General features: G+C 44.8%; 3 protein-coding genes across 3 annotated transcripts in view; 1 reads left to right on the top strand and 2 right to left on the bottom strand.

Moving 5' to 3' along the window:
• Positions 1–12,131, bottom strand: part of LOC134981038 (uncharacterized) — a 56,454-nt gene extending 44,323 nt beyond the window's left edge. The window contains exon 1 of the mRNA XM_063948165.1: positions 12,095–12,131. The gene's annotated coding sequence lies outside the window, so the exon portion shown is untranslated. The remainder of the gene's footprint in view (positions 1–12,094) is intronic.
• Positions 12,132–14,223: 2,092 nt separating this feature from the next.
• Positions 14,224–21,196, bottom strand: LOC134981039 (cholinesterase-like). Its single transcript, XM_063948166.1, has 4 exons — positions 21,129–21,196; positions 17,174–18,675; positions 15,529–15,687; positions 14,224–14,346 (listed from the first exon to the last, which is right to left on the bottom strand). Exons 2-4 carry the CDS (start codon positions 18,664–18,666, stop codon positions 14,331–14,333), a joined length of 1,668 nt encoding a protein of 555 aa, XP_063804236.1. The 5' UTR covers positions 18,667–18,675; positions 21,129–21,196; the 3' UTR covers positions 14,224–14,330.
• LOC134981040 (embryonic protein UVS.2-like) overlaps positions 15,629–22,056 on the top strand; it is a 304,758-nt gene continuing 298,330 nt past the window's right edge. The window contains exon 1 of the mRNA XM_063948167.1: positions 15,629–15,732. The gene's annotated coding sequence lies outside the window, so the exon portion shown is untranslated. The remainder of the gene's footprint in view (positions 15,733–22,056) is intronic.

A 22,056-nucleotide genomic window follows, 5' to 3' on the forward strand; every position in this document is an offset into this window, starting at 1 on the left:
AACTCTTGGGATTAAAGGAATCGGAGGAAACAGGTAAACGAAGTCCATGGCGCCTACCGCAACCGCCTGCGGGTCCCTCGTTCTGGAGCAGTAACGACGGAGCTTCTTGTTGAGATGAGAAGCCATCAGGTCTATCTGTGGACAACTCCACCGGTGAACGAGTTGTTGAAACACCTGAAAGTGGAGGTCTTATGCCCCCAGATGGAGGTCATGCCTGCTTAGGAAGTCCGCTTCCCAGTTGTCCACTCCAGGAATGTAAGTGGCCGAGATGGCTCGTGTTGCCTTCCGCCTAGAGGAGTATTCTTGACACCTCTCGCATTGCGGCCCTGCTTCTGGATGTACTCCACCACCGTGGTGTTGTCCGACTGCACCTGGATGGTCTGATTCCGAAGGAGGGATGAGGCCTGTATGAGTGCGTTGTAAATCGCCCCGAGTTCCAGGATGTTGACTGGAAAAGCAGATTCCTGAAAGGACCACGTCCCCTGGAACTGCGCCCCTTGAGTCCCAGCCTTCCTACCCCGGAGGCTGGTATCGGTTACCAACAGCATTCATGATAGGGTGTTAAAACTCCGACCCTCCATCAGATGGGAAACTTGAAGCCACCATATAGGGATATTCGTGCTTTTGGTGACAGGGTTATATGCTGATGCATGTGCAGTTGAGATCACGACCATTTGTCCAACAAATCCAGTTGAAACGGTCACGCATGGAACCTACTGTACTGTATTGCCTCATAGGAGGCCACCACCTTGCCCAGCAAGCGGATACAAAGGTGGAATCGAGACCACACGAGGTTTCAGCACCATCCAGACCATAGACTGAATAGTCAAGGCCTTGTCCCTGGGAAGGTAAAACCTTCTAAGACACCGTATCCAGGATCATCCCCAGGAACTGAATTCTCTGAGACGATTCCAAGTGAGATTTGTAGAAATTGAGAATCCATCCATGCTCCGTAAGCAAACGAGTAGTCAAGTCGATGCTGTGCAGAAGCTGTTCCCTGGACACTGCCTTTATCAGATCGTCCAGGTACAGAATTATTTGTACACCCCACATGCGCGGTTGTAGCATCATTTCTGCCATAACCTTTGTGAATACCCTTGGCGCTGTGGAGAGACCGAAGGGTAAGGCCTGAAACTGGTAATGCTGGTCCAGAATCGCAAACCTGAGGAACGCTTGATGAGGGGGACAAATTGGGATCTGCAGGTATGCGTCCTTTATATCCAGGGACACCAGAAACTCCCCCTCCTCCAGATTCACTATCACTGCTCTTAGAGATTCCATCTTGAATTTGAACACCCGAAGATACGGGTTCAGAGATTTGAGATTCAAGATCGGTCTTACCGAGCCGTCCGGCTTCGGAACCACAAGGAGACTTGAGTAAAACCCGTGTGTGTGCAGTTGAGGTGGCACTGGAACAGTAACTCCTGTAGAAAGCAGTTTTGCACTGCCTGTTGTAAGGAAACCCTGGCGTCCTGTGAAGCTGGTAAGCCTGACCTGAAGAATCTGAGAGGAGGGAGTTCCCGGAATTCCAGCCGGTATCCTTGGGATATGAGGTCCCTTACCCAAGGATCCCAGCAGAACTCTGCCCATATGTGGGCGAAGTGTTGAAGGAGAGCACCTACCTGAAAGTCGTCTTGCTGCTGGGTCCAACCGTCACGTGGAGGGCCTCGTGAGAGAGGATCCTGAGGCCTGGTCTGCAGGTCCAGCAGCAGCTGGTTTACAGGACTTACTGCGAGATCCTCTAGCAGCACTGAAGGAACCTCTGGCTCGGCCTCTGAATCTGGCCACCCGAAAGGAGGGTCCAGGATAGGGACGCCTGGCAGGTGGCGGAGCAGACGGCAGATATGTAGATTTACCTGTCATTGCCTGAGATACTCCACTTGTTTAGTTCTTCCCCAAACAAGGCATCACCTGTAAAAGGAAGGTTTTCAACTCCTTTTTTGGAATCAGCATCCGCTGATCATTGACGCAGACACAGGGCTCTACGAGCCGATACTGCAATAACAGTGGTACGGCCAATAATGATACTAAGTTCCTTAACGGCCTCACTCAAAGTTTGCAGCATCCTGGATGTGTTGTAGTAATATAACTATCTCTTCTTGAGGTAGTGTGAGAAACCCTTTCAAAATTTCATCAGACCATTTTACCATGGCTCTAGAAATCCAGCCGCATACTATGGTTAAGCGTTGGGCTACATCTGCTGCAGTATCAAATCCTTTTCTCGTAGTCCGTAGAGGATACTGGGGTCTATTTAGTAGCATGGGGTATAGACGGGTCCACAAGGAGCCATGGACACTTTAAGAATTTGATAGTGTGGGCTGGCTCCTCCCTCTTTGTCCCTCCTACCAGACTCAGTCTAGGAAACTGTGCCCGAGGAGACGGACATACTTTGAGAGAAGGACAGTGGTGAGATTCCAAACCAACACACACACACACAACAAGAGGAAAGCCAAGCTAACCAAACTTGAAACAGGAACAGCAACGGCTGAACCAACATTACTTAACCAAGGAACAGTGCAGGAAGAATGAAGCACTGGGCGGGCGCCCAGTACCCTCTACGGACTACGAGAAAAGGATTTACTGGTAGGTAATTAAAATCCTATTTTCTCTTACGTCCTAGGGGATACTGGGGTCCATTTAGTACCATGTACCAAAGCTCCCAAATCGGGTGGGAGAGTGCTGAGGTTCCTGCAGAACCGATTGACCAAACTGAAGGTCCTCAGAGGCCCAAGTATCGAATTTGTAGAACTTAGCAAACGTGTCCGAACCTGACCAAGTAGCTGCTCGGCAGAGCTGTATAGCTGAGACACCCCGGGCAGCCGTCCAGGAAGAAGCCACCGACCTAGTAGAGTGGGCCTGTACAGATTTTGGACATGGCAAACCTGCCATGGAATAAGAATGCTGGATAGTAAGTCTGATCCAGCGTGCAATTGTCTGCTTTGAAGCAGGACACAGAATCTTATTGGGATCATAAAGAACAAACAGCAAGTCTGTTTTTCTGTAACGAGCTGTTCTTTTCACATACACCTTCAAAGCCCTTACAACATCCAAAGACTTTGAAGTAGCAGAGGTGTCGTTGACAATCGGAACCACAATATGTTAGTTGATGTGAAATGTGGACATCACTTTAGGAAGAAACTGCTGACAAGTTCTGAATTCAACTCTGCCCTCATGAAAAATTAAATAGGGACTTTTGTGAGACAAAGCCCCCAGCTCCGACACACGTCTTGCTGAAGCCAAGGCCAACAGTGTGACGGTCTTCCACGTAAGATATTTTACGTCCACCTCCTGTAATGGTTCAAACTAGTCCGATTGGAGGAACTGCAACACCACGTTGAGATCCCAAGGTGCCGTGGGAGGCACAAAGGGAAGTTGGATGTGTAGAACACCTTTCAAGAACGTCTGGACCTCAGGGAGAGAAGACAATTGCTTCCGAAAGAAAATGGACAAGGCCGAAATCTGGACTTTTATGGAGCCCAAACGCAGGCCCACATCCACGTCTGCCTGCAGAAAAAGCAGGAATCGTCCCAGATGAAATTCCACCGCAGAATAATTTCTGCTCTCACACCAAGAGACGTATTTCTTCCAAATATGATGGCAATGCTTAGACGTTATCCCCTTCCTGGCTTGGATCATAGTCGGGGTAATCTTTTTAGGGATCCCACTCATGGCTAGAATCAGCCGTTCAACTTTCATGCCGTCAAACGTAGCCGCGGTAAGTCCTGATAGACGAACGGGCCCTGTTGCAGAAGATCCTCACGAAGAGGTAGAGGCCACGGATCTTCGAGGAGCATCTTCAGAAGGTCCGCGTACCACGCCCTTCTTAGCCAGTCCGGAGCAATGAGTATTGCTTGAACCTTTTCCCTTTTTATTCATTTTAGAATTCTTGGGATCAGAGGAAGTGAAGGAAACACGTACACCATCTGATAGACCCATGGAGTTGTCAGGGTGTCTACCGCCACTGCCTGTGGGTCTCTCGACCTGGAACAATACCGCCTGAAATTCTTGTTGAGACGAGAGGCCATCATGTCGATCTGTGGATATCCCCATCGACTTGTCAAGCACCTGAACACTTCCGGGTGAAGGCCCCATTCACCCCATTCACCCGGGTGCACATCGTGCCTGCTAAGGAAGTCCGCTTCCCAGTTGTCTACTCCCGGAATGAAAACCGCTGACAACGCCACAGCGTTTCTTTCTGCCCAGAGGAGAATTCTTGACACCTTTGACATTGCTGCTCTGCTTTTTGTATTGCCCTGTCGGTTTATGTACGTTACTGCCGTCGCATTGTCCGACTGGACCTGAATTGCCCAATCTTGAAGAAGATTTGAGGCCTGCAGAAGGGAGTTGTATATGGCCCTGAGTTCCAGAATGTTGATTGGAAGGATGACTTCCTGACTTGACCATCTTCCTTGAAACTGCACCCCATGAGTGACTGCTCCCCAAACTCTGAGGCTTGCGTCTGTGGTTAACAGAATCCAATTCTGAATTCCGAACCTCCGTCCTGCGACAAGGTGAGAAGACTGTAGCCGCCACAGAAGGGAGATCCTGGTCTTTGGCGACAGACGGATCCACTGGTGCATGTGAAGATGCGATCCGGACCATTTGTCCAACAGATTGAGCTGGAAGGATCTTGTGTGAAACCTTCCGTATTGAAGTGCCTCGTAAGAGGCCACCATTTCCCCCAGAAGGCGAATGTATAGATGCACAGACGCCCGGGTTAGCTTCAGGACCTCCCAAACCATCGACTGGATTAACAATGCCTTTTCCCACGGAAGGAACACCTTTTGGGACTCCGTGTCCAGTATCATTCCGCGGAATGGGAGCCTCCGTGTTGGCACTAGGTGAGATTTTGAAAGGTTCAGAATCCACCCGTGATCCTGGAGGAGTTTGGCTGAGAGACCAATGCTGTCCAGCAACCTCTCACTGGATGGCGCTTTTATCAGGAGATTGTCCAGGTACGGAATTATGTTCACTCCCTGTTTGCGGAGTAGAAACATCATCTCTGCCATCACCTTGGTGAACACCCTCGGTGCCGTGAAAAGACCAAATGGCAGGGCCTGGAACTGGTAGTGACAGTCCTGCAGTGCAAACCGTAGATAAGCCTGATGAGGCATCCAGAACGGAATATGAAGCTAAGCATCCTTGATATCCAGAGACACTAGGAATTCCCCCTCCTCCAGACCTGAGATCACCACTCTCAGAGACTCCATCTTGAATTTGAACACTCGTAAGTATGGGTTCATAGACTTGAGGTTCAGAATCGGTCTTACCTAACTGTCTGGCTTTGGTACTACGAAAAAGTTGGAATAGTACCCCTTGTTTAGTAGAGTCTGTACCAGTTTTTGGATGGCATGCTGTAAAGTTATACTTGCCTCTTGTGAAACTGGCAAGCCTGATTTGAAGAATCTGTGAGGTGGGAGCTCTGGAACTCCAGTCTATAGCCCTGGGAAATAAGATATTTTACCCAGGGATCCTGCCACAAATTTGACCAGATCTGACTGAAGAATTGTAGTTGGGATCCCACCTGACAGCCTTCCACGCATTCCGATCCACCGTCATGTTAAAGCCTTTGAGGATGCAGAGCCTGAGCTCTGTTCCTGAGCACCTGCAGTTGCGGGTTTGCGTGGTTTACCTCTTGCGCCGTTGAAGGACGTAGAAGCACCCCTGAATTTTCCCTTGAACTTGGCCGTCAGAAAGGACTGCAACTTAGAAGCTGAATAAGTCTTCTTGGTCGGGGGGGAGGGGAGGGGCTGAGGAAGGAAGATATGTAGACTTAACCGCAGTAGCTGTGGAGATCCATTTGTCTAGTTCCTCTCCAAACAAGGCCTCTCCTGTGAATGGTAGGCCTTCCACGCCTTTCCTGGAGTCTGCGTCAGCAGTCCACTGGCATAGCCACAACCCCCGGCGTGCTGACACTGCCATAGCAGTGGTGCATGCGTTAAGCACGCCTATTTCTTTTATGGCTTTCACCATAAAGTTTGCAGAGTCCTGTATACGCTGCAGGAGTAAGACAACATCCCCCCTAGATAAGGAATCTAACCCCTCAATTAGGCTACCTGACCATTTCACAATGGCTTTAGTGAACCACGCACATGCAATAGTGGGTCTTTGGGCCACCCCAGCAGCTGTGTACAATGATTTGAGTGTAGTCTCAATTTTACAACCAGCCGTGTCTATTAGGGTGGCTGCACCAGGAACAGGCAATACAATTTTACGTGACCGCCTAGAGACTGATGCATCCACTATCGGTGGATTTTCCCATTTTTTCCTATCCTCCAGAGGAAAAGGAAAAGATGATAGCAACCTTATATGGATCTGAAACTTCTTATCAAGATTAACACATGGTTCTTCAAACAGGGTATTCAATTCCTTTGACACAGGAAAAGTAACTGAGGATGACTTCTTTACATTAAAATAAGATTCCTCACTCTCCTCTGACACCTTATCAGGAATATGCAGAACATCTCTGATAGCCTCTATAAGAGCATCTATTCTCTGTGACAGAGCTACATCCCCCCCTCCAAGTCTACCTCACCCTCCTCCAAGTCTGACCCATCAGCGTCTGTCAGACTACAGGATATGGGCCAGAGATCGCTTTTGCGGACAAATGGGAGGGGACTGAGATGCTTTTTTGGGGACTGCGTCTCTGTTCATAAAATCATCCACAGTTTGTTTTAAGTATTGAGTCTCTTTCTCATTGCGGGACAATTTTGTAGAAAGAGTGGAAATCATTCCCTTGAGAGAATTAACCCACTCCGGTTTAGCCCCGCTAGCTTGTGAACCCTGAGTACCCAGTAGTGAGCCCCCTGGTGAAGAGGAATTTTCCGCTGTACAAGAAACACACTCTTTGCCTGACAATGTAAATGTGACAGAACACACAGGAAAAGGTTAAGCACAATTAACCCACAAAGAGCCCTTAAGGGAGACAGAGTTGTTTGGAGCCAGCCCCCACCGCGCCATTATCGCTAATGCCAAGCTTAGCCGCAGACTAAGTACCCTGATAGGGGACTTAGTACACTAATAGTCGCTCCCCCCCTGCTATGACCCACTGTTACCGCTGAGGTAATCTGGAGTCACACCGGAGGTGCTGCGTGTCCCTGTCTTGTCAGCGTCTGTGTACACTGCAGAAGGAAAATGGCGCTGGTGAGCTGCTGGATACTCTCATAGTGAAGCCCCGCCCCATCAATGGCACGTGGTCTTCCCGCTTTTTTCATACTGGCTACGGAAACCGGTGCTTAAAATAGAGAGAAACCGTTTTAAGGCTGTGCTGCCAGTCTGGGTACTGTGTACTGAGACGCAGTTTTGTACTGTGTCTGGAGACGCATTCCGCCCCGTTTAGAAGCCGTTGCGTCTTTGTACCCTCATGCCGCCATAATGGCCGGCGCCCCGCTAACCGAGACGCCGGTTCAGCACTCACCACTCTTCATTCTTCTGGCTCTGTTAGGGGTGGCGGCGTGCTGCGGGAATGTACGCTCGCTGTGGTGGGGCTTGCGAATAGAGTTCCCTCAGGAGCTCAGTGTCCTGTCAGCGGGGAATGGGACCATTAACCCTTGAAGAGGTTGGGCCATTTCCCTCCCCCCTCCCCCCCTCCCTAAAGTACCATGAAGCAGGCAGGCTGGTGTCAACCAGCCGTGCCTGAAATTAACAAACATAGAAAATAAATGCAGTAAACTCAGCAGCTTCAATAAGCGTGACCGGCTCCTCCGGGCACATTTTCTAAACTGAGTCTGGTAGGAGGGGCACAGAGGGAGGAGCCAGCCCACACTACCAAATTCTTATAGGTGCCCATGACTCCTAATGGACCCGTCTATACCCCATGGTACTAAATGGACCCCAGTATCCTCTAGGACAGTGCTTCTCAAACTCGGTCCTCAGGACCCCACACAGTGCATGTTTTGCAGGTAACCCAGCAAGTGCACAGGTGTATTGATTACTCACTGACACATTTTAAAAGGTCCGCAGGTGGAGCTAATTAGGTCACTTGTGATTCTGTGAGGAGACCTAGAAAACATGCACTGTGTGGGGTCCTGAGTACCGAGTTTGAGAACCTGTGCTATAGGATGTAAAAGAGAATTGATTTAAGAGTGCTTTCAATTTTGCGATCAGCTGAGTCTTTAAGGGAAACAGCCCCAGGTACAAGTAAAACGATCTTACGTGACTTCCTGGACACAGAGGTATCCACTGTCGGTGGGGTTTCCCAGACTTTCCTAACCTCTGTAGGGAAAAGGAACGAATTTAACACCCTTTTAGGTGTAATAAATTTATTTTCAGGATTAATCCATGCTGCCCTAGCCATGGAATCTAATTCTTTAGAAACCGGAAAGGTTGCAGAGGACTTTGGCTTCACATTAAAATACAATTCCTCTGCCTGTCCTTCCTCCTTATTAGGGATATTGAGCACCTCTCTAATGGCATAAATGAGGGCTTCAACACCCGGGGACAAGGAATCCTCCTCGTCCACCTCAGCCTCTCCCTCATCAAGCCCTGGTAGTTCAGAAAAAGAGTCAGATTTTAAAAATTGAGGGAGAGTGCGTTTGTGAGAGACCAACAGGGGGGGCTGAAGAGCCTTTCTGTGGTCGGCAGCAGGCACCATAAATGTGTCTATAGTTTGTTTCAGGGTTTGCCTTTCCTGCTTAGCCGTAGCCAACTCTGAATTAATATTGGAAATCATAGTTTTAAATGATGCTATCCACTCTGGTGCCTGCATGATGGAATGGAGCATTGGGTACACATAAGTGACCCCTGTGAGGAAGGTGTAAACCTAGCCTTGCATAAAGTACACACAGATTTACTAGCAGACATGCCTGAGCAGAAAGCACAGATTAGTGTGAAATACACAGAAGTATTAGTGAGATATGAACACTAACCCAGACCACCCAGAATGAAGTGACACAGAGAGATATGGGAACCAGCACACTACACCACAGACTGAGCAGCGCCCCATAGGGTGACCTCTGAGTGTAATTGTCCACACAGCTGTAAAATCACGGATAATGAGCTCCCCCCCTCACTATAACCCCCTGGTATCAGTTTACAATGGTGATTCAGTGGGTCCTGGAGGAGCAGTGTCCTCGTGCAGCCTGTGTAGCAGCAGCAGCAGGAAATGGCACCATTTGGCTTCTGGTCCCGACCTCCGGGAAGCCCCGCCCCCATAACGGCGCGGTCCCTGCATTGTTTTTATACTGGCTCTCCTTATGTGTGTAAAACGAGACTTTATAGCCCCCATTTACTGTTGCCAGTCTGGGTAGTCAGTGTGCACGACGGCCCAGAGCCAGGTGAACACTATTCCTCATGCCATCATGCACTGGGGACCCGCTAACCGGGTCCCCGGTGTAACACTCACTGCACTGGGTCTGTTTTCGGCATCTTTAAGGGATGGCGGCATGATGCCAGCGTGGGCTCACCCTCTGGGAGAGTGAGAACATAACCTCAGGTGCTCAGCGTCCTGTCAGCTGGGATGACAAACCATTAAATCTAAAGAAGTTGGTTCGGTAGCCCCCTTAAGTCCCACGACGCGGGCAGACTGGTTGCCAACCAGCGCTGCCTGAAAATAATAATTAAAGAAAACTCTCTGGAGAACAAACAGAATGCATCTGGCTCCTTGGGCACATTTTCTAAACTGAGTCTGATAGGAGGGGCATAGAGGGGAGGAGCCAGCACACACTATTAGTTTCTTAAAGTGCCAGGCTCCAGTGGACCCGATCTGGGGTATGCTGTCCATAGATCTACAGTGTCTAGTTAGACAGTTAATAGGTTAACATAGTCAAAAGGTCAACCTAGGAAAGGATGACAGTACTTATGGTCGACAAGTACAAAAGGTCGATAGCTTCACATGGTCGACATGCCAACGGTCAACATAAGTTTTGCTAAAAAAAAATCTTTAAACTTTTTTCATACTTTACTATCCACATGGACTACGACTAGGAATAGTAACCTGTGCAGAGCACAGAGGCAGTGTAGCGAGGCACCTTGGCTGAAGCATAGCGAGACATTCGAGGGGATGCGCTGCCCTAATTGGGGGTCCACGTGCTGAGACAGCAAAAACGACACCAAAAAATGGGAAAAAATTGGTGTGTTAACCTTTTTCTGTGTCGACCATTTTTCATGTCGACCTTCTTAATGTAGATCTATTGAACCATAGCCACTTCTGGACAGTTTTATTTGTACATTGTAATTTACATTTCAGCTAAGACACACTCTTCCCAGCTCTAAAACACTTTGCACATTTTAAATCTGCCCTCCCGCAAATCAGCATGGTTTTGTGGAAAAGTTTTGGAATATATGTGTTCTTGGTTTAATATGGTATTTAACGCTTTGTAAATGTGGTATTATTTAGAGTTGCGTGCACGTCGGTTTTGCCGACAGATCTTGCAGTGTTTTGCACTGCGCATTCACCATACAGTATCCGAACATTCACAGCTGTGAGCAAACCACAGTCGATTCAAATTACGCATCTCAACGGAAACTTCGCTTGCGGCCGAGTGGTTGTAACTGGGCAGCAACGGAAACACATGCTAATATTTGGAGTTTCAAGCATCTATGCAGCTGAAAGACCCCTCTCTATTCTCTTATGCAAGTAGCGGTCATCAGCATCAGTGCAGATTTCCACCATCCTTTATAACCTGGTGCTAGAGATCAACTATTGGTGGCCATACAGTGATTTATCCTCCAATGCTACGTAACTTTGGAAAGAGCCACTAACATTACATGGCTAGCTCCAAAACACTGCTATTGTCTTATCGGCAATCATGACATTCCGAATGGAACCATGGTCATTACCTTTTTATTTAGAATTGAACAAAATATTCTGCAGTAACCAATAGGGAGACAAAGCAAGCAGCAGCAACACAAATAGACACACAAATTACATTACACATATATCTGTATACCAGAGGTATTCAACATTTGGCCCCCACATAGGCAAACGCAGGGGGAGGTTTCCGGTTGCCCAGAAACCCCCCTCCTCTTGGCCAGTGGCTCAAATTATGACAACTGTAGCATATAATATGATTACTAGAGTTGCTGCCACATCATGCAGTGTAAGACGCAGAGCAAAGCTGCTGCATATGCCGAGTGGTAGCAGCTTCTTCTACCTAGTTTGCCGTGTGTGGCTCTGTGCCCTCAATAAGTGCACTGGACCAGAGAGTAACTACCAGGAAGAGGAGATAGGAGCCCTAACATGAGGTGGGAGAATGTGTGCTTAGAAAGTGCATAATAACTGGTTTTATTATGTTTGTGTTTTTATGTATTATTTAAATACTGTATGTTTGCTACAGCCTGCACTATTGTGTTAAATATTAATACTGTATTCTATTTAGTATCCAGTGTATAAAAAGACCAATGTTTTCATAAATATCCACGATCGTTACTAGGTTCTTCTACTACTCTCCCAAACTCCTGCACTTGCGCCAATGTTCCGCAGATTAGGAGATTGTGGGCTGCATTTGGAAATCCTCCTCTAGAAATCCTTTGTTTGCCACTGCTCCAGCTGCTGTGGAACTACACATCTCAGCACACCCTGCAGAGCCATATGTTGTATACACCCGAGACATACATATTACATATTTGTTTTAAAGCATCCCCTTTAGACCGCCAGAGGCGGGTCGCACCCGGGAGGCTGACACGGGAGCCCCCAGGGTGCATATTGCCGGGTTGGTGATGGCAGCGGTGACGGTGCTTGCAGACCACATGATCTCCAAGCGCCGCCCGTCAACACACAGTGAACTCATGGACCCGGCAACCGTTCACACCACACGCGTGTTCAACCCTGCTCGCTACCAAAGTTGTAATACTGGGTCACTCGACCCAGTATTTCAACCCTGGCACCCTTCAGACCGCACCTGGACACGGGTTGTGTGCGCTCATGCGCCAATAACCCGTGTTCATAGCTGGCGGTCTGAAAGGGGTATCATTAAAATACATACAGCATAGGAGGCTAATCCATAGCCATAGTGACGTGTAGCAATCTGTACAACCACAATACACAGTGCTATAGTATAATGCCATGGCTGTTCACCAGCAGTAGGGACACACAGCACGAGCCTACACAAACACACACACACACGTTACACAGCCCTATACTGCACTCACTGACATTGTCACAACAGTCAGCCCCGCCTGCCCCCTGTGTAACGTACCGGTCCTGGCAGCAGCTGTGCTGGGCCGGGAGTCAGTGACCCGATAGTATGGGCAGAGAGCCGCCGCCCCGCTCTAGTAATGGCGGAAGTAGCGGCAGCCCACACACACAGAGCTCCAGCCACGCCCACACCTATCGCATCCATTAATTGACCGGGCAGATGTGACAGGAGAGCGGCGATTGGCTTTCCCCACATGTGACGGCTGCGTGACGATGGAGAGATCAGCCGTAAGAATGGCCATCGAAGCGATATCATCGATGGTTAAACTGACAGTGGCCATCGATGGAAGCGCTCTGTACTGGAGGACCATCCAGGGTTTCGGCCTCTTCTGCTCACTGGCCAGTGGACCAATCAGAACCGAATGTCGGGGTGCAGAACGCTGCTAGGGCATTTTGCATCTCTCCATTTCTGGAAAAACTTTCACACCAATTGAAAGTTTTACATTCACACTGTTGTGTTGAAATTGTATGTTACCCTATCTTATCTTCCTTACAATAGCTTTCTATATGAGTAATCATCAGTGTTCTTAGATAATTATTTGATTGTATGTATTATGGAACTAATTATGAGAAGCCTTTCACAAACTATAGTATTTCCGATGTGTGCGTATTTTGTAAAAAAGGTTCGCTTTATTTTACCTAAACAAAAGCAATTAATATTAATACCTTGATCATTCGGAGTCAGTATTGTTATATTTTTAACCATCATTTGTATATTCAACACCATTGTATCCGTGTAGAGCACGCGCAGTGCGGCCGCCGCGCATGCGCATTCCGGACCCGTTCGCACTGCAGCGACAAACCGCTGCGTGGGAACGGGTCGGAATGGCCCCCATTGTCGGAAAGGATCCGACAAAGCAGTACTCAGTGAACTTCAATAAGTACTGGATAGGATGCACTAGTTGTATTGTATATTACACATGCAGCCTGTATAGGAAACTCACACCCTGCTAGTTACATGCCTGTGCAAGGGACTACTGTGTATCCATATTACAGCGTGCAACTGCAGTCAGTCAGTGTGCCTGGGACGTACCTGCCTCCTCCAGCCGCTCCCTTAGGGAGAGCTGTCACTCGGGTGACGACAGAAACCCTCTCTTCTACTGACATCCCTCCCATGTCGCCACCACCAGCCCTGGTCTGCTCCGGTACCGCCTCCCCCGGTCAGCCTCCTGCCTACTACTTCCACCCACGGATACAACACACACACGGCGTGAAGCTGGAGTGGCATTGCCCCATCGCCCCCGAGCAGCGTGAGCGAGGTGAGAGGACCAGGATCCAACAAAGTCTCAACAATGCCAATCCGACTTTTTTAAAACCTGACGGATTTGGCCGCGTTTCCGACAAAAGCACGTGGATCCGTGGCTAATCTGCCGTTACACGTGTTTCCCAACAAGTCGGAAAAAATGAAGCCCCATTGAATAGGTCGACCTAAAATAGTCGGAAACTGCCGTCTTTCCGACAAGACGGCAGTTTCCAACTTCAATTGAATACCCCCCATAAGATGTGCAAATAAGAGCCAAGGGAATAGGTAGAAAATCTAGATCTGTGGACCAGTGTTTCTCATACCAATTTCAGACATACAGCAAAAACCAGGGTTTTTACCCATGAACGGGCATCGATCCGGGTCTTAAGTTTGAGTTATTGGTTGTAATCATTCCCACAAAGTTACTTCAGGATATCTAGAGAAACCACAAAATGATTGACCCATAAACATCTACATACAGTATGGGGGAAATGTACCAAACCTTCTAAAGAGGGTGAAGATGCCCATTAGCTTCTAGTTTTCTAGCAACTAACCAGCCTCTGGTTCCGTATCATTTATCAAGTACAATATATAAAATGATAGGGACAAGATGATAGGTTGATGTGGGCAACTCCTCCACTTGTACTTTTTAGAAGATTTGGTACACCTCCCCCATGTTCACTGTTGCAGAGAGAGAATATAGGATTTGAATGCGTATTCTCAATATTTTCAAACTTTTCTTTTACAAGTAGATTGATAGATAGATAGATAGATAGATAGATAGATAGATAGATAGATAGATAGATAGATAGATAGATAGTTGTGTGTGTAATAATTCACCAGATTTAGGTAAAGCTTTTTTCATATTTATTAACATGTTTCTTGCAGTTACAATACTCTGTAAAACAGGTATGATTATCCATAATCAGTTGAATTTTAGACTTCAGGAAATCAAGTCAATATTTTCCTACAACCAGAAAGAGAAAAAAAAATGGTTGCGCTAAGTAATTTTTTGAGAATATAAATATATTTCCATAATAAGAAATGCCTATTTTGTACACACCCATATCATTGATTGCTTTGTTCTTTAGGCAGACCTGTCATAATCAGGCACATCAAATGAGGTGGAGGCCCGTGTACTGTCTCCATCTGGGTCAGGGGCGTTTCAGCAGAGGAGGGGTCCCATGTGCTCCTCTGGGTGGGTCCCCTCTTCTGTACAGCGCTGTAGACTCCGGCATTGTGCCAGAGTCTACTGTGCTTGCGCAGGTCTCTAGAAACATGGCCCACCATGATCCGAAGACCAATTTGGCTGCTGCACATGTGCGTCCGCCATTTTGGCGGTGATATCCGCCGCGATCTCAGCGACCGATGCTGGACTCCGGAAAGGTAAGTCTTAAAATGGGTGCACGGTGGCCAGAGTGGGCCCCCCCTGGACCCAGGGGCCTGTGTACACCGCACACATTGCACCCATTATAGAAACGCCAATGATCTCCGCCTAGGAATCGGAGCGTTGCCGCCCCCCTCCCGCCCTGCAAACGCCTCTACCTGATTGTAGATATTGCCAATGGGATTGTAAATCTACAGAGCTTGATGATCTGACGCCTATACATTTGTGACCACTAGAAGGAGGCATTTTCCCATAAATACAAATCGGTGTTTCATGGAATAAGACACTGAGGGTGGAATTCGAATGTTTTAAAAGTCGGTTGGGTGTCTGTTTTTTCTTGTCTATTAGATAGGAAAAATCAGACTCCCAACTGACTTTTCAAACATTTGAATCTCCCCCTAATGGGCCCTACACACTGGCCGATATCAATGCACGATATGAACGATCTTGTTCATTAATGAACGAGATAACGTTCATATCGTGCAGTGTGGAGGCACCAGCGATGAACGATGCGCGGCCCCGCGCTCGTTCATTGTTAACCATGTTGGCATTAGGAATTTTGACATGTGACTTTCGACATAATATACTGAACCCAAGTTAGAGTAGGGGGCGGGGTTGTTGAAAAGGAACTAGAACTATCATATGGCCACTATACAATAGTTTCTGGCAACCAGTGCTTCAGATGTGCCTGTTTATCGTACTTACTTAATAATTAATGTTTTTGGTGTTAATCTCATAACAAAATAAAAAAAGATCACACACCTATGTTTTTTCACTTGTTCAGGGTAATAGAAATTCCAAAATTGACAATTTTGACCGCTCCATTTTTGTCTAACGCTTATGTTGTTCATTTTCAGTATTGCATGATTTTGGTCTCCAGTGGAATAATGTGGCCAAACAAATCCATCATCACTAGGATTTCTGCATTGTAAGAAGGAAAAAAGAAAACAACCATCTATCATTAAGGTAAAGTAATGTGACTCATTTCCGTTCCTTCTGTCCTCAAGGACTGCCCATTTTAAACTTGTAAAATGAATTACGACGTCTTGAACCCTCTATCCTCATCAACACCCTACAGCAGAGGTGGGGAACTTTTTTCTACCAAGGGCCATTTGGATATTTATAAAATCCTTCGGGGGCCATACAAAAATTATCAACTTAAAAATTAGCCTGCCCCCAGTAGATATGCCCTCAGTAGTTATGCCCCAAGTAAGTAGTTATGCCCCGAGTAGATATACCCCCAGTCGATTGTTATGCCCCAGTAGATATGCCCCCAGTCACTTGTCATACCCTGTTAGATATGCCCCCAGTCACTTGTTATGTCCCATTAAATATGCCCCCTAGTAGCAACGCCTACACATACACATTAAAAGAAAAAAAACCACAATACTCACCAGCCCCACTTCTGCTTCCGGACCATTGCTCACCGCCTGGCCGCCCGCTCCTCAGAACTATGGGAGAGATGTCATGACATCTCTCCCATAACACTGCTCAGCAGCACACGCACACTGCCAGAGCCGAAAGCCAGAGCTCAGAAGTGAGCTCGTGCATCCGACTGTTGCTGAGGGAAAGAAGCCGGCGTCTGCTAGTAACAAAATCTCAGCGGGCGCCCAGCATCTCCCTTGTTTAGGTGATCCTGGCCAGGCCGGATCAAGTGGCTCTGCGGGCCTTATACAGCCCACGGACCTGAGGTTCCACAACCCTGGCATACAGTCTTGAAAAGAAGGTATTTTTTTCTGTAGAAAATATTGTCAGGGGTGTGATATTGGGTGTTATTTCAAATGTCAAAAAATTACACCCAACTCTTAGGGCGGGTTGTAATGCCACACGGTGATGTTTTTTTAAAGGAGCAATCACTTACAAGGCAAAACTGTGCCTTGTAAGTGATTGCCCCTTTAAATAAATGTACAAGTTCATCCGGCATCCCGCGTAGACGCCAAACTCGGGCGACATTACATCCCGCCCCTATACTGAATCAGGGCCCAAGGAATAAAGTTACTGTATTCCACTAAATTGGTATGTGTACAGTATACAGTATGTGTCATTTGCTTTGTCAGTACGATGTGGCTTATGTAAAGTTGTTTTTATAATTTAATTTAGAGGAATATGCCTCGCTGACAGATGTTGTCTGCTCTTGTGTGACACAGTGTCTTAATATTTGTGTTATACAACATGTATAACTGTGAAAAAATGCAAACAAATTGCAAGGAAAAAAATTGACAAAATATATCAGACTCTGAATTGATTGACTAATGAGAAGGGTCTTTCATCATGTGACTGCAATTATAATAAAGAGAAAATCCAGGAATAGAGCTTTGTAACTGTCCTACTGAGTGTGTAATGTTAACGCTTGATACTTGATACTTAATATTATTTTCAGAAATTTGCAAATAAAAAGTTGTCATACCCTTCTCTTGCAAAGTTGGCCCACATTTTCATAATCCGCTTACTAAATGCTTGCTCTTCTTGCGAGAATTCCTGAGGCGCAGAAAATGGATTTCCAAATATTATAGGCAATTCTGCACCATGTATCGCACCCATCCACTGTGGCCAAACTTCATTTGATGGACGATGGTCATATTCATAGACAAATACATTATTTGTAGTCTCTGCTGCAAAGCTAGCAAAGTACTTTGAAGGACAAGTAAAGTAATAGTCTTTCAGGATTTTCGCTAAGGCATCTCGATTTTTCTCTTGGTTTCCTTCATCATCCCAGTCTATGTATAGCAATTTAAAGGATTCTATAGCAAGTTCTTCTCCAGGTGGGAAGAACTGTCTTAACCCTTGTTCAAGTTGTTCTGTAGTGATTAAACTAAGATATTTTGTGCTAATTCCTTGCCCAGCGAACACTGGAAATGGATTTCCATCATCCTTGGTGACTCCTATTAAAATGTCAATGTGTTTGTTTGTTTGATTTACTAAGTTTTTTGGAACATCCAGTAAAAAATCATTATCTATGGTGGGAACAAAATATGTCAGTTCAAATTTAGAATCAGTTGGAAGTTGTTTATGAATTATTTCCTTAGCATCTACATTTTTTAAACAGGCTATTGTTGAATTATCATCTTCTGTAGGGCATCCAATTCTCTGGGCTAATTTTAAGGATAATATCCTAGCCCTTTCTTTAGAATTGAATGCCCAGTCTGCTGTTGGTGATCCACTTTGGATTATGACTCTTTTGAAATAAGAATGACTTCCAGTACTTAACACATGATATCCAACAGAAGCGGCTCCAGCACTTTGTCCAAAAAGAGTGACACTACCTGGGTCTCCACCAAAAGCTGCAATGTTATCGTGAACCCATTGTAGAGCCAACCTCTGATCAAACAAGCCAGAATTGCCAGGAACATCTTTACTTCCTGGAAAAGCCAGAAATCCCAGTGCCCCAACTCTGTAGTTCATTGATACCACAATTACTTTCTCAGTAGCAGCTAGCACACTCCCATCATATACAGCCAAGGATGATGTTCCAGAAATAAACCCTCCTCCATAGATGAACACCATGACATGTGCTGGCTTTGAAATTGATTGTGGAACCCATACATTCAGGTTAAGACAGTCCTCACTCATTTCATTTTTAACAAGCCACTTATCAACCCCAGGCAACTCACTATACGCTTCTGATTTACTCTGGTAACATGAGTTTCCAAATTTGGTAGCTTTGTGTATGCCAAGCCATGGTTTCCGTGGCTCCGGTTTTTGGAATCTTTTGAAGCCTATTGGGGCCTCTGCATATGGTATCCCAGTGTAGGCTGTGACAGTATCAGATAATACCGATAATGTAAAGCCACTCACTTTTCCTTGTTTTGTTTCTATGATTGTGTCATCTTCTGCATTAGTACATATTGCCACAAAAGACAATATTAAAATGAGCCACGTTATTTTGCGTTCTGGAGTCATGTTCGTAATCTTCAAATAAAAAATAAAAATTATATTGTAGCACATCATGCAGTTTAAAACACACAAAAGCATTCCAAAGTACAAGCAAATAATAAAACAACACACTCAACACTTTTCTACTGTTTCAGTTAGAGATGTGCGCAGACCCCTGTGTTTTTGTTTTAGCTAAACCACCCTCAAGTGTTTTGGTTTTGGATCTGGATTTCTTTACAAATTGATTAAAACAGCTAAAATCATAATGTTTGTTCCTATAGTAAAATAAACAGCAAGCATTCATTTCCAGTCAATTCTAACCAATTTTGACACATAAAAACATGAGGGAGGGTCTAACATGCAATCAAAAACATGGAAAATCTGTTTTTGAGATCCAAAATCCGAACTTGCGTGAAGACCCTAGCCAGGACTCGGTTCAACTGGGAACTCCCAAGTTCGAGTGTGATCAGCTTTCAGCAATAACGAACCGTTTATCTCTAGTTTAGTTTTAGGATAGGAAGACAACTTTTGTTTTGATTCATTTTGATATTTAAAATGGCAGACACTTCATGCCTACAGTGATATACGTAGACTTAACATCAGCTAATTAGCTAGACACCTGCACCCATGTAATCTTTTCCCAGATCATGCAGCATTATCCTTATGAAGATCATAGTCTGAGGTATAAGACAAAATGTTTTTCTCTACCAGCTTTAAGGATGGCAGGGTCGGACATACTAAAGAAGGCAATAATTGGCAGTAAAACAGATATTGCAGTGGTCACAGTTGAATCTGAGTCACAAGTGTACAGGTGACTGATCTGATAATTACTCTCAACTGCTTGCTGGCTCTTTACTTACTGTATTACACACTTCACAGCTATTAGATTGGGGCCCTCTCTCCTATTTTGAATGCCAACAAGATGGGAAGTTGGGCTTAGAGCACAGGTTCTCAAACTCGGTCCTCAAGACCCCACACAGTTCATGTTTTGCAGGTCACCTGTAGATTTTAAAAATGTGACAGTTGGTGATACACAGTGCAGCTGCTGGGTGACATGGAAAACATGAACCGTGTGGGGTCCAGAGTTTGAGAACCACTGGCTTAGAGAATAGAGACAATGTGGCAGTTCTGAAAAATGAGGAGATCCTAGACTCCTGTAGCTCAATTAGTGTCTCAATATTTAGAAAATTGGTATTGCTCTTCTTGGTAATGGAGAAGTCCTAGGTGCAAAAGGAGGTCTCACACCAGAAGGAAAACATAAATGAAGAACAAAGGTGGTTTCTAATAACAAAAGGATGGGATACTTCTCTTAGAGTGTGCAAACAGAAGAACTTTGTATGTGTAAATTGAAGAAGTCTCAGTGTAAATTAGGTAGAAGGAATATATTCAAGAGGGTGGGAGTGGAAGTACAGTACAAGGTGAATTTTTGTTCAGTGCATCTTGCATTGTCCAGTATATATTACAACTTAAAATAGCGACTAGGCATTAATAGGAGCATTGGTAAGTGAGAAGTCTAAACCTATGTCACTGGTTAATGGGGTAACCCATGTGAGAGTTAATTAGTGTCTGGGCATCTTACTTTACGGTCAATATGCTCCATCGGAGCCACACAGCTGATCACACTGCTGGCTGCCCGCACAGCTTTCTCTGGCAGGAGGCAGAGAAAGCTGTGCAGAGGTACTCACATTGCAGTGCTGCCCTGTGATTATGCCAGCTTCATCTGGCGTAATTATCACAGGGCACACTGCAATATTTTTTTTTATTTTTTTTTCAATAAATCCAGCCAGATTGCATTTGATATTATAAGTATATGAAATGTGATCTGGGATACTAAGAAAATGTGAATTAAAGGGTTTGGAGCAGGGTTACTTTTTTTTTTTTAACTGCTCCAAAAGCTTTTTAAAACATTTGAGTGAAACTAAAATAATGTGAAAAGGGTGTGAAAACACCCTTTTTCACATTATTGTAGTAAAAAAAAGCTTGCTGAATTGGCCCCATGGACGTGAATGGGTCAATACCCATAGTGACCACAAACATAATATGCTATTAATATAATATTGTATTATTTACTAATAGTTGCAAAATTTTCTTTTGTACACTTTCAATGTGTATAGCAGCCAGTGCTCTATAAATATGTATTGCTTTTAATAGTGGTTCCATATCATTCACTATTAAATTAAAAGTACTTACACTGTTTACAAAAAAAGATTAAAGGGGGACCATATAATAATAATAATAATAATAATATATTATTATTATTATTATTATTATTATTTTTTTTTTTATTATTATTAATACTCTGTGTACAAGTTTAAATGTTGTTAACATTGTCTAATACAGACTCTACCTTCACCATTTAAAAGGACAAAATCAGACTAAGTACAGAAATATGAATAAGAATATGAATAATGTTCTAGGTATTGTTCTATGACTTAAAACAACAGTTTCTACAATGTAAAAATTGGATCTACAAAATTATTTGTACTCACCAATCTGTGTTCTGTTTGTGCTTTGCCACAGATAATCACCTTCACTGTTATTTATTGACAATTTTGACTCCACCTTTGGTAATGTTGTAAGTCTATGTTTTACCATGCAAGCTACAAATATTATTGGGTTGCACAAGCCTGTTAGCAAGATAAGCAAACAAAATACAACTTGTGTTCTGGGCTAATAGTCAGATGTAAAATGTTTAAAAATGAATATTTTCAACGTTAAAAAAAAAATGAATACACTTTTTATGTAATTAATGGAAGAACCAGGACAATTTCAAATTCTTTAAAAATTGAGTGAAGTATTTATCAATATTTATTGGGTATTTTCAACAATTTTCCATATTGTTTTCAAAAATAATAACCTCGCTTGAATGCTGCGCTATGAGCAAAGACTTCTATAGTGTGGCTACAACAAGATTCAAAGAGCTCTCCAACAGGTAAGTACAATTTTGGGGGTGTCAGATGCAAGTAGTGGGGATTATGATACTGTAGGTACAGTAATAGTAAGAATAAGGGGTAAGGAGTTTGATTCTTTATTCTGGTTAAATAAGATGGCGGGTTTTCTATAAGACTGAGGGAGGTAATTAGTGGGTTAATGTAGTGTACATAAATGTAAGTAGTTCATGATGTTGGGGCTAATTAGTGATGTGGATTATGAAGGTTATGATTGTAAAAAAGTTCATTATATTAATTGAATTGAATGGGTTTGTTACTGTGATTCTGAAGGGTTAATTATTGAATAGGAATTGATATTGTTAAAAAATCAAGAATACGCTGTACAATATGGCGGTCACTGATGCTTTCTGTTTTGTATGGCAGTCAATGTAATGATTTGTGTTGTGTGAGTTTTTTTTATATAGTAAGGCATGCATGTTCCTTTTAAAACTGAAGATACCCTAAGACCACAGAATGATTACAGCAT

The sequence above is a fragment of the Pseudophryne corroboree genome, chromosome 12 (assembly GCF_028390025.1).
Source record: "Pseudophryne corroboree isolate aPseCor3 chromosome 12, aPseCor3.hap2, whole genome shotgun sequence".
In the NCBI taxonomy this organism is placed as follows: Eukaryota; Metazoa; Chordata; class Amphibia; order Anura; family Myobatrachidae; genus Pseudophryne; species Pseudophryne corroboree.